The 12,857-nt window shown below is 42.4% G+C and overlaps 1 protein-coding gene across 2 annotated transcripts in view; it reads right to left on the minus strand.

The window, feature by feature from the left end:
- AFAP1 (actin filament associated protein 1) overlaps positions 1 to 12,857 on the minus strand; it is a 97,443-nt gene that overhangs the window by 15,360 nt on the left and 69,226 nt on the right. The window contains exons 10-12 of one of the 2 annotated variants that reach the window (XM_069495850.1): positions 11,468 to 11,613; positions 5,917 to 6,034; positions 1,684 to 1,935 (exon numbers count right to left, since the gene is read on the minus strand). In XM_069495850.1, coding sequence (XP_069351951.1) covers positions 1,684 to 1,935; positions 5,917 to 6,034; positions 11,468 to 11,613 — 516 coding nt within the window. The remainder of the gene's footprint in view (positions 1 to 1,683; positions 1,936 to 5,916; positions 6,035 to 11,467; positions 11,614 to 12,857) is intronic. The other variant, XM_069495851.1, reaches the window with a different exon arrangement.

Genomic DNA, 12,857 nt, shown 5'->3' on the forward strand with positions numbered 1-12,857 from the left:
GTCTCCAAGCCCATGCTTTTCCCATGACGCTACACTTCCTTCTGCGGTGGGCCTTGGTTTTGGGGAGGCAGATGGATCCAGCTTCAGATTCTGGCTCCGTCATTTGGAGATGCTGAGCAAGTCATTTAAACTTTCTGAGCCTCCGCGTGTTCACTTAAAAATAAAAAGATACGGATACCTCCCCACAGGGCCCCTGAAAAGATTAAATGACACACCATACACATGTACAGCATATGGCACCTTGTGAGGGTTCAGTAAGTGCAAGGTCTCGCCATTAAATAATAGGTTCCCATTCAAATGACCAAATGAGGATAGGAAACCTAACGGTAATATGATTCAACTTACAAAACTTGCTTCCTATGTAAACAAAAGCAAAACAAAGAACAATAACAATAACATAAAAACTCCACACAGAACTATGTGTCAAATGATTCCCAATAAGCGGGTACAGCCCGGATGCACAAAGTGGCAAATTTCACTGCAGCTTCTTACCTAAGGTAACTCTAATACCAACAAAAAGACAGATACATAACATGTTCACTTAGTAAATGAACATGTATCCTACCAGATAGAGGCCAGTGCCCCACACCTGACTACACATGTGTCCGGGCCCCTCAGACACACGAAATCATCATCTCCAGGGATGTGATCTCAGCAACTGCTGTTAAAAATCAAAACCAAACAAAAAATTCACATTTGATTTTTGATGAAGCCAATCTATTGGGAGGTGCTGCTCTAAGTCACTACGACCTGGAATTCTAGGATCTTACCTGGTTAATTATTTTATTAAGATTACCCAAAGAATGGAGAAAAAGAAAAGAAAAAAGTTAAAACGTGCCCTTTTGCTTTATGTTAGTATTCCTATATATGGTGCTTAGATCTTTAGGTAAAACACAAGACATTCTTAGGTTAAATATGCACGATAAACTGGGAATCGTGGTACATATGTGTCTATAGTCCCAGCTACTTAGCAGGCTGAGGCAGGAGGACCACTTGGGCCCAGGAGACGGAGTCCAGCCTGGGAACACAGCAAGGCCCCATCTCTTAAAAAAAAAAAAAAAAAAAAAAAAAAAAAACCATGATAATACAAAATTAGTATTTACTCTGAAATGTTACTCTTTGCCATAAACACAGGGTGTGGGATGGATAACAGCTCAACATCAAGGTTTATTATCATTCAATGCTCATCAGAAATCCTTATTATCATCTACTAAGTTTTAGGAAGTATACCTTTATACTCACCATGGAAAAACACTTTAGCACTCTGAATAATCCTATTTCATGTTTAAAGATCAAAAGGCAACTACTTCATGGAGTCAACCCTTCCTCATTACGTGTAATGGAAACACATAAAAGAAACTTGCAGTTCAAGAATCTTCTGAAAAGTTTTACTGCCCTGGTTCTTTAAAAATCTTTGCCTTTAGTTGACATAATTCACTGGGGATATTCCAAGAATAGAAAGAGAGCCAGATGTAGGCAAAGAAACAGTGCTTAGATAAACCATGAACTAGTTAGGAATATTTTGTCAGTTCCTGGCTGGTCAAATTGCAAGTTATATTCTAGTTGAGGAAAGAAAATTATGCTTTGGTCTTGTTGAGTCCTATTTAGCACATTTTGCAAAACTCTGTCGGAGGAGCACGACTCAGAGATGATTCTAGGCCATGTCAGAAGGAGATGCTGTACCTGGGAGCTGGGCCCGAGAGACGCCCTCCCCACAGAAGAGGTATTAGTAACAGACGGAGCAGAGGCGGGGTGTTTGTAATGGTTAGAGCACAGCTTGTCAGCAGACAGCCTAGAAGCCTTCCTGTCAGCAGGAGAGTAGCGGGCAAAGATTTTCGGAGACGGCAAGTTATCGTACAGGCCTGCGTTATCATAAAGCACCTCTTCTCCCACGCCTCTGCTACAGGAAGCAGGAAAGCCATCTTCCGGTTCCCACTGCAACACACACAGCTTTGTCGTTAGTGACTCGGACACAGCAACGGCAGAGTGTAGCATAATGAGACATCGTCTAGCACAGCATTTAGTGTAGCATCAGCACCCCCAAAAGCCCTACGTACACGGACCCCCAGTTGTTGTCAGTGAAACACATGCACCCCCCACACACATATGCACACAAGCACATGGACTGACTGACTCAAAAGAATTTCACTTTTGGGGTCTTAAGGAAAGGTTTCTTTTTTTTCCTTAAATCGTTCCCAGGGCCATTTGATTATAAAGTTTTTGTTTTGTTATGTTTTTTAAAGCAGAAAAAAAAAATACTGATTTGACATTTCCTTCTTTAGAGAACCAGCGTTTGGAAGTCCCCCCGCCCAGGACGTGGAAGTGAGGTGAGGCAGGGCAGGCTCTGGCTCTGCGGGGAGACACGAGAGACCCGGCGACACGCTCCCCCTCACTGCATGGCACCTCCTGCGCTCTGGGCATGGCTTGAAGCGCCTACCAGCATCGACTCAGTAACCTCACAGGCCTCTGATGAGGGGCAGGACACTGAGGCAGAGACAGGTCGCACAGCTGGTAAGCGGCAGAGCTGGACTGAGGGGCTGTGCTCGTCACCGCGCGCGATGCTGTCTCCAGGCCTGGGCTCTCCCGGAGACAATGACCCTCCCAGACCTCCCCAGTCTACCACGCAGGAGCCAGTGCTAGGTCCCAGGGAAACTGTCCTCAGGCGCCCCTCCAACCATGCTTTGTACGCATGGAGAAAGTGCCACCACCAAACACGGTCTGCTGAAGTAAGACATCAAGTCAGCACAGAAAACAGGATGCTTCCCAATCTAATTGCTATAATGGCATTATTTTAGAGGAAAACCTTTAATAAAAAACTAAAATAGCTACATGCCATTTCATGCGACAGAGGAATTTTAGAACATGGACATTAAAGTGTAAATTCAAACCAACACTGATAAACACAGCCAGATCCCTTCAAGTTTTAAAGGTCTTTATAAATTGCCTTGCAACACAAAAAAGGCAATATTAATTCTTATATCATTTACCCTGGTTTTATAGTCTTCTGGCAGAGTTCCTTTCTGCCAGACTATAATTACAGCCTTTTGTTTTAAAAATAGAAAAGATTTTAAATTCCACAGTAGGAGTGTTTTTATTCCTTTGCAATCACTTCACTGTGTCTATTTTAGTGATGCTGGGGACCAAGCCACACTCTAAAAATAATGGTGCATGCAGACAAACTTGGATGTGAGACGTTCATAATGACAACCTAGCATATATTTGTCCAGAGTGATTAAAATGGTCTAGACTAGACTATCATTTTCCTAAAATACCAAGGATTAAGTCACATGGAAGACTTAGAAAACATCAACAGAGACCTCATAGAAGCTTCTAGATTAAAAGTGTGGGTACGCATACTTTCATCTTGGATTAAGCATCAAGGAAACAATGAATGGGTAAAAATTACTTAAGTCGAAATGCTGCTAAAATGACAGATGTTGGGTCGTAAAGTATGACCTTCATAAAACCCAGAAACAAGTCCCTCCAAAAAAGAAATTACCTGGAAACAGAGCCCAGCATGTAGAAAAATACTTTAGGGAAGGGCCTGTACAGAGAAAGCCCTTAATAAGCAAAAAAGCCACAAATACGCACACAGGGCATCATGTCTTAAAAGCCCCTATTGCCAGCCCAGCAATGCACACACAGAAACAATTCCCAGACGCAGAGCCCTTTGAGAATGGCAGAGTTTTATTTCTGAAGCAGATTAAGCTGTGAATGGCCTAAAGCAAACTCATTCCTGGGGGTGGCTGGAGCCCATGTAATAAAGTCTGAGCTAAATGAGCAGGGTGGGACCAGGTGACATGTGCAATTCCGTGGGTTCTCTACACCATGCGGCTCATCCCTGCGTGTTCACAATTAGGGATGCGTGCAGGGAAACACCGCTAAAGAGAAGGTATGAGAAAGAGTCGTTGGGTAGGAAGGCATAGGGATAGGTTTATGCACTATCTTTCCAAAAAAGGTGAAGGCTAAGATCAACGGCTCAGAGGACCAGATAATTTTCAAGAAGATGAGTCTGGTAACTGGAGCCTAAAACCACAGACAAGACCATTCCGCTGAGAGACACTGGTCCTGACACAGAGCACATGGAGGCCAGAAGACCTGGGCCCCACCCTGAAAGGGGTGGTGACCAGAATCACGGGCAGAGGCTCCATGGAGAGCCCTGCTCCGCAGGTGCCGCCCCTAAGCAGGCAGAGCCTGCATGGCCTCTCCGCAGGGGTGGAGGGCTGTGGCTATGGTGAGCACAGTAGCTCCTCAAATGCTGGGGACCTGGGGCGGGGGACAAGGAGGAGACTGACTGGACCTAAAACCCAACGGGGGGGTTTGACTAGACAGACTCTGCATCTAGGGTGGGGTTTAAAAGCTGCTTTGTCCAGCTACACCCTGATGCATGTCCCAACATGGGATCCACGACCGGCCCTGCCCTGCCCAGAACCCCGGGCAGCTCTCCTCTTATCTCCCGTCTCACTCCCACTGGACTGGGGGACCCTGGAGGGACAAAGACAACATCTTATCCGTGTTGTTTCCAATTCCTAGCATGGAGCCTGGCCCCTAGGAGACATCAGAAAATAAGGCAAGGGAGAGAAAGGTAAGGAGGGAGGAAGCCAGTGAGGAGGAGGAGGAGGTCCTTTTTCAGAACCAAGTGGGGGGCATGGACAGGTGGGCACCCCCATAGGAATCCAGGGCAGGTCCAAAGGGGCGGGAGGGAGCGTGTGCCAGGAGGAGGCCCAGGGGACAGTACCCCAGCCCCAGACGCACTGCATCCCTCCTAGCTCTGAATGCGCGGCCGGCCACCTCCAGCCCAGACCCAAAACCTCCCTTCCAGTTTGTTTATACCCCTGATCTCTGGGGTCCTTGAGCTCTCACTTCCGTCCTGGCTCCCGCCATGGGCAGGTGTGGTTTTGTGATGCTGGGAGCTAACTGAGGACATCCATCAAAATACTGGAGCAAAGAAAAACAGTCTAAAATATCTTCAAAAGCTGAAAAAACAACAATAAACACACTCTGTGCCTACCTTTGAAAAATATCTTAACATAGGTGCCAATTTTACACCCACCCAATACTGGGAGACAAAGGCCACGCCTCTCTCACCTGTCTGCTAACCTGTGCAGGCCTCATCTCTGAAGGCCCAGAGCTGGGCACAGCTCGGGTGCACAGAGGCTGCTCAGCAGGTGGTTGTTAGATGAATAATGTGGACACATCGCAGAATAAACATTTATTGATGAGGTCTGCTAATTATACGTGAGACACAAAATACCAACAACAAATTAAAAACTCCTGGGGCCAGACAGACCCTGGAGACTAGCTTAATACAAACAGCTGCCACTAACCATCTCCAATATTTACATATAGAAATATAAAGTGCCAAGCTGGCAGTCAGGAGCCCCAGTTACTCCAAATTGCCCACGAAGGAAGTTGTCTTGAGCTTGAAACATGGTCATTACTCTACAGCAACTATTCCTTCCTGATGGTGACTTCTCAGCACGTTTATCATATCAGGAAATTAACTATTCATCGATAACTTATACTGTGTTATATTTTGATTTATCCAAGTTATCCAAGTATTAGTTACTCTAATATGCCATCCTTTAGTCAATATTTTACAGTGTGCTGAAATGTTTAATTAATGGCATTGACATTAAATGACAAACTGTCTACTGGTGTCAAATTACGCATTTGTTCAAACGCAGATCAAGATGAACAGCATCTTCAAGCCAGCGATGGTCTGAAGATGAATAGCATGTCAGAAACCAGGAGGTGAGAGAGGAGATGGAGTTCTCCTCTTGCTTCAAAGCATTAAGAAAAAAAAGAGCTCTATCTCATTCAGACTGAAACCAGGGTACTAAAGTATAGAATTTTTCAGATAGTCTTGCCTTCTACCAAAACCAACCATTTCCTCTAGAGAAACGCCACACTCACCGAGCCGTTGATGCACGGGACATCGTCGTAATGCAGTGCCGTCCCGCTGGGGTGGGCGTAGCCGTTGGCGGTGGCCCCTAGATATGGGTTGGTAGATATAACTCGCCTGTTCATGAAGCTGAAAGAAAGGACATACGTTAAAATCCACACCCTGACTATTGTTTCCTCCAGTCAATCAACGAGTCTTAAATTAGCTCTGACTTTACACCCAAGGCTGTGTCAGAGGCTATGGGAGCAGAGAGGCGTTAGCACCTGGGCAGAAATGGGAAGTCACGCTGGAGAGGCTGAACAGACCCTCACTATAAACCGAGGGCGGCAGGCACCCCGCGGCGCTGCAGCAGGCACTGGTGATGGTGTTTGCTAGGTGCGTAAAGCGATGCCTGCCAATAACGAGGACTCAATACAAACCAATGATTTGGGTTATCATCAGTCTCTAACAGTGGCCAGCTCTGCTCACAGCCTGTTTTTGTAATAAAGTTTTACTGGAACATATGCTTCTTTTATGAATTTGCTAACTCTCAAGAGGACCATATGGCTGGCAAAGCTGAAATATTTACTATTTGTCTTTTTTTGGAAAAAGTTCATGGATCTCTGTCCTACAAGCTCTTCAGAACATTCATTCAACAAGTAGCTATGGAGTTCTTAGGTTCACTTAGCATCGTGGCCACCTCAGTACCACTCACCTTGGCCTCTTCTCTGAACTCCCCTCGATTTTGGGCAGAGCTGCTGACATCAGCCAGAGAAATCCTTTAGAAGGTGTGATATTGTGATATAATAAGAAATGCCTATTTTGGTCTTTGTCCTGAGTTCCTGGCCAGAGCTCCTAACACCCTTGGAATCTCCTAAATGACAAGGGCTTAAACGTTAAAGATCATCTTTTATTGATTCATAACGAGCCCCGTTCAGCCACACAGAAGGTTACAAGTCAGGTGACTTCTGGAAAACCCAGAGTTGCCAGAGGAGCCAACCATGTGATTACAGGGTTGGAACTTTCAGTTTGGTAAAAACCTCTGCCGGGCAGGGGATGCCGTGCTGGCCTCTCTCCCTTAAACACGCTGACTCTTTGTAACTTATAAAGTAACTCTTCTTCCTTTGCTTACAAAAAATTAATGTAATTATTCTATACTTAAAATACATAAAAATATCATATGTGTAGGCAAAGAAACAGCATAAGAAGAGAAAATACACACGAAGGAAAGGCACAGCAAAACAAAACACTGAGGAGTTCTGCAATGACAAATTTTGATTTTTTTTAAAAATCAAATATTTAAGGTTTTCTAACTTAAACGTCTCGTTTGAGGGTTTTTTGGGTAAGCACGTACACTTTCTGCCAGGGAGAGGCAGTAAACAGTTGAACAAACAGAGCCCAGCCTCGTGGACCACTCCTTCCCGTGTGCCCGCTGGCCTGAGCGTGCACCTGCCACTCAGCACCCCATGTTTGTCCACGTGTCTTTCTCCTCGCAGCAGGGACGGTCTCACACTTGGTCTGCAGTGTCAGTTTCTAGCCCTGTGCCCAGCACTCGCCCGGACGCACAGATGGCAGGACACAGCGGAAAAGACGGGGTCGGGACAGAGGCCCTAATGGGTGCACTCCTGCTTCTTCTCAGGGGAGAGACACCTCCGGAAGCTTCTTGCAGTTTCCCTTGGCAGGACTCAGGGAGCGTAGAACTGGACGTCACAGACGCTCAGAATGTCCTAGGTGGAAGAGGCCTTACCCAGCGGCTAGTCAGCCCTCACCTTGCAGACAGGGACCTGGGCCCCGTGAGTAAAACCGTTCTCCCAGGCCCAGGGAGGGGTGGGGCCGGGACTAAAAGTTGGGCCTCCCGCCCTCGGCTTGGTGCTCTTTCCACAACCCGACTTTCAGCCGGATATGGAAGTGGGAATGAGGTAAGAGGCCATGTGCCACTCGTTAAACCAGAAACATAAGAAAATCATAGGAAATATGTTTTAAAATAATCTCCCGGGAATTCGGAGGAGAGGATGACGGGGAGGAGAGCTTCCTGTCAGGGGTCTGTCCCTGCCCTCGGCCACAGGAGCCACCGCCGTTATCTCCACCATCCTCTCCGCAGCTTTCTGATGGTCGGTCACCAACTGTGCGTGACTCGAAAAGAGTTTCAGGAGAAAACTGTGCGATATTTTTCCTGTATGCTATAATCTATATATCTCATTTAAAATCAGGCTCTCAGGAAAATATGCTTCAATTGTTTACCGTTGCTAAAGTTCCTAAATAAACCACTTTTCCTGGAGAGTCTACATTACTATTTTTTCTTTTACATTCCTCTTTCCAAAATATTATTGCCCTTTCTACCTCAGACATATACAATGCACAGTACTTCTCCTAATAACCTTGAAAACAGTCACCAACTGGCTGCCAATTTACATAAAAGCAAAAAACTTAATTTAATCTTAGAATATTTATCACACTGGCAAGCTACCATATTTTGAACATTGTTTCCTTGTTAAATGTCATCTCTCAAGTTTTAAAGGAATGTTTGGCCAGAAAACTTAAAAATTAAAAATAAACTTTATTGCTAACTGACATCTATAAAGATTTTAATGAGGCAGAAAAGATTCTTGTAGCCGTAAGTTCATCACATGCATATTTTTAATGAATAATTTTTCAATACTATTATCGACATTCCTTTCTCAAAAAATGTGACACCCCCACATTTGGTTTAGATTAATATTACGCTCATTTATAAAGTAAAGGCAAAGTTGTGTTCTAGGGGAAATATTTTAATTCAGGGTTTGTCTTAAATGTGGTTATCAGTTTGCTGATTACAGTTGAAATTACATGTGGAATTAGGATAATTGTAAATCTAATAACTTCCAAACAAACATAAGCAATTTTATGTCAATCTAGTTGTACAGATTTTGCAAAACTAGATTAACAGATATTATATTTCTTAAAAAGCTACTTTAAATGTGCTTTGTTTACTGCATAGCACTTAATAAATAGGAGAATTATTGTAATTTACCCACATTTTGCTGATTAGAAAGAATGTTATTAAACAATAATGGGCCTAAATAGAACAATAAGTACTTGGCGACATCTATCCTGATTTTCATACAAAAGAAGAGTGGTGAGAATAGTTAACTTGTACTATAGAAAACCTCTAGCATTACTGGGCATTTTCTGGAAAATGTGTACAAGACTAATTCATTTTGTCAAGGCTATTGACCTTAGTTGGGTGTAATATGGTGGCTTGATTCCTAATACGGGCCAGAGTTATCTTAACCTTGAGAAAAACTATTTTTTAGCCCCAGAATGTCCTAGCCAAGCATTAAATAGATGTTCATTCACCATTCAAGATACAAACAAAGACTACTCCAATTCCACATAAACACCACTTGTGAGTAAAAACTAGATGGTGGTGTTCGTATTAGACAGGCAAAGTATAGTGTAAATATTTCAATTTATCCTCTTTATATTTGAAAGGTTGCATAGTCTTAGCCAGTGCTGGCGGGTCTGCTGGCATGGACAAACACACCAACCACTCCTGCTGTATGTTTTGTTTCAATACCCCTCATCCCCAGCCCCAAATCCAGACTAAAGATGACAGGAATATGAGCAGGACTCAAGGGATCAAAGATATTGGAGCCAGAAGAAGTTTCAGACATCATCTCTCCTAACGTATTTTCTACACGAAGCAGCAGAGGCACTAACAGGTTACGAATGACTTGTCTAACTTTTCCAATTAGTAAATACCGTAGCAGGACCCAAACCCAGATTTGCTATCTACTATCTTCTGCATTTGAAATTCAACGTGAGACATTTATTCATTTTTACTCACTTAAAAATAATAGTAATGAACCCATATTTCAACATAAATAATATATTTTTATGAAAACTATATTTTCCACAATAAAAAACCATTATTAGCAGTAAGAAAAGTGGCACTGTTTTGCGTGTTTGCACGTGTAAACCACACATCCAGCTGCACGCCCCATTAGTGTGCAGCTGGAGAGAAGGCGAATGGACAGTCTCGCCTGCTTCTGCTCCTCTGATTGCGACACATGAAGAAAATCCAGCCTCACACAGGTAGGTAGCTGGAAAAGTGAGGCTTATTTTAATAGCTTTTTCAGATAGCTGTAGATATTCTTTGATACTACACCAAAAGTCAGCAAATGATGGTTTCTTAATGATTAGTTGCAACGTGGAATGTGAAATCACATCAATAAACTTACATTAAAACCCTTCAGTTTATCTTGCACTTGGAATGGATCTTTTACCCATGCAGATCTACCCGTATGTAGATCTTTCAAATGTTGACACATTTCATTACACAGTATTAAAAAAATCACTATTGATATTACCGCAGATCTCAGCAGAAGAGTCTGTAGGTGTTGGGAAGCTGGCAAGCTCACGGTGGCGGATATAAATTTTCCAAAATTCTAATTTCTGAGTGAAAGTTCAAATATATCACAGGCAACATATACTGCCAATTGTTTGCCTAGAGATGAGGGGTGTAGTTAGTTCATTTTCAAGAAAATGTCTACAAATATGTAAGTGCGAATAACTATAGTTTGTCAGTTGTTTCTTCAAGTAAAAATAAAAAAAATATATATTTAAAAAGGAAGATAGTTCTATTAGCAACTCAATTGTATGCGAGCTTTTCCTCAAGACACGCATTATCATTCTGCAAGCCTGCGTACTTTCTGTGGCCACACAGAATGTTAAAAAGATACATACTTAAGAGATTTAATAAAAATATTTACTAGTTGGCCTTTTACAGAAAAAGTAGCAATTTTTCCTGCTTCATCAAGGACCTCTCAAGTGAGACCAGCATTTTCTTTTAATGTTGCAGATGTGTAGCCGTGGTGAACATAATTACTATTAACAATACCATGTGGTGGGACTATCGTGTGTGTTAAGATGCCAGTGATTATTGCTAACACAAATGTCAAAACAGTGAAAAAGGAAAATGTCTTAGCATTATTATGAAAGTTGTTTTGACTTTGCAGACTGCCTGAAAGAGTCTTGAATACCCCCAAGTGTCTGTGGACCACACTGAGAACTGCTGCTATAAATATCTTTGCCACCATTATGTTAAAGAAATATTCGTGGTTCAAAAGGATGTTTTTATACATAAGAGCATTTTTAAAAAATGACAATTTAAATTTACAAAGTACTTGACTGGGGACTTTGGAAACTCAGTCCTCATTACAGTAACATGTAGAATCATTTCTGCTTCATAGAACTGCTCCTCTAACACAGGAGTAGGCAAAATACGGGCCAAATCTGGCCCACTGCCTGTTTGTGCAAATAAAGTGGCACTGGAGCACCGCCACACCCATCTGCAGTGGCAGAGCCAAGTGGTTATGACAGGGAACGTCTGGCCCTGGTCCTTTATACAAGTGTGCCACCCCTGCTCTCATAGAAAACCCAGAGGGCTGACATGACAAAAATATTTCAACAAAATTTGGACTAATATAATGCAAAAGAGTTGTTAGCTTTTTTCTGAGACTATACACTCACACAAAAACTAAGTTAAAAAATTAACGAAAAGATATTCAACTTTGGTGCCATTTACACAGCTGTGGATCTTACCAGAAGGTCTGCTTGGCTGTCTGGATGACATTTGCAGACATCTCCACGTCTATGTAGTCATAGTGCAGAGCTCCCGGGTCTGTGGATGACCCTGTCTCAGCCAGTAAAATCCCAATCCACCTGCCCATGTCTTCAGAAGAGGATGCCTGTTGAAGTGGGGGGAAAAAAGTAGATTTTATTTAACTAAAGATAAAGTGTTTTGGCTTTTAACTAAAGATAAAAATTTTCATAAATGTGTCAATAAAGAGACCGTATAATAGGAAAAGCAATGAAACATAAAGCACGTAAGAATAAATGAGAAAGAAGATGCAGTCATTGCCTGAATGATGGGGTTAACATCGCATTTGTACTAGGCCTTAATGCAGGAAGTTGCATATGATTATACCAGAGATAATGAAAATCTGAGGTCCTAAAATGCCTTCCAATTATTTTGGCGGAAGGCACTAGGGAGCAAGACATGAAAGTCAATGGGATTAATTACATCCCAGTAAAAGAAAGTTGTTTAGAAAGCCTCATTAATTTGGCAACAAAATCTGGCTATAAAAAGGAGTGCACTCCAACTGTTGCTGGCCTGCCTTGGAACACAGTCAAGATCTAGGCCCTTAGGTCTCAACTTTGTTAATCTAAACTTTTTAAACCACTAACCCCTAAATGGGCCTGAAATGGTAATTTTGTTTCTCTTGATTAAGTGGCGTAAAAAATTAACTTACTTGTATATCAATTGCATTTCCATAACTGTAACAATGTTCTGTGCACACCATTCCTTAAAATGTTTGAAATTCCCTCCAATTTGATCTGCTTAATTTGCAAGTCTGGAATATAGCTTTAAGATTACGTTCGTTGAGGCGGGGCATGGTGGCTCACACCTGTAACCCTAGCACTCTGAGAGGCTGAGGCGGGAGGATCCCTTGCCATCAGGAGTTCAAGACCAGCCTGAGCAAGAGCAAGAACAAGACCCCAACACTACTGAAAATAGAAAAAAAAAAAAAAAAAAATTAGCCAGGCAACTAAAAATAGAAAAAATTAGCAGGGTGTTATGGCATGCACCTGTAGTCCCAGCTACTCAGAAGGCTGAGGTAGGAGGATCGCTTGAGCCCAGGAGTTTGAGGTTCTGTGAGCTAGGCTGATAGCACAGCACCCTAGCCTGGGTGACAGAGTGAGACTCTGTCTCAAAAATAAATAAATAAACATTTAGGTAATATTGAATAATCTCCTAATTTATTGGAATTGAATTTAAAACAATAAAAATTTTTTTAAAAGATTATGTTCATTGAATTTTTAAGCCATCCTTATTAAGGGATTTAGAAACTCAGTTATATTTTTAATGGTATTTGAAATATCTAAATAAATTTGATTAATCAAATATGTAAATAATGGTTAAAGTTTAGGG

Source organism: Eulemur rufifrons, chromosome 20 (assembly GCF_041146395.1).
Source record: "Eulemur rufifrons isolate Redbay chromosome 20, OSU_ERuf_1, whole genome shotgun sequence".
Taxonomy (NCBI): Eukaryota; Metazoa; Chordata; class Mammalia; order Primates; family Lemuridae; genus Eulemur; species Eulemur rufifrons.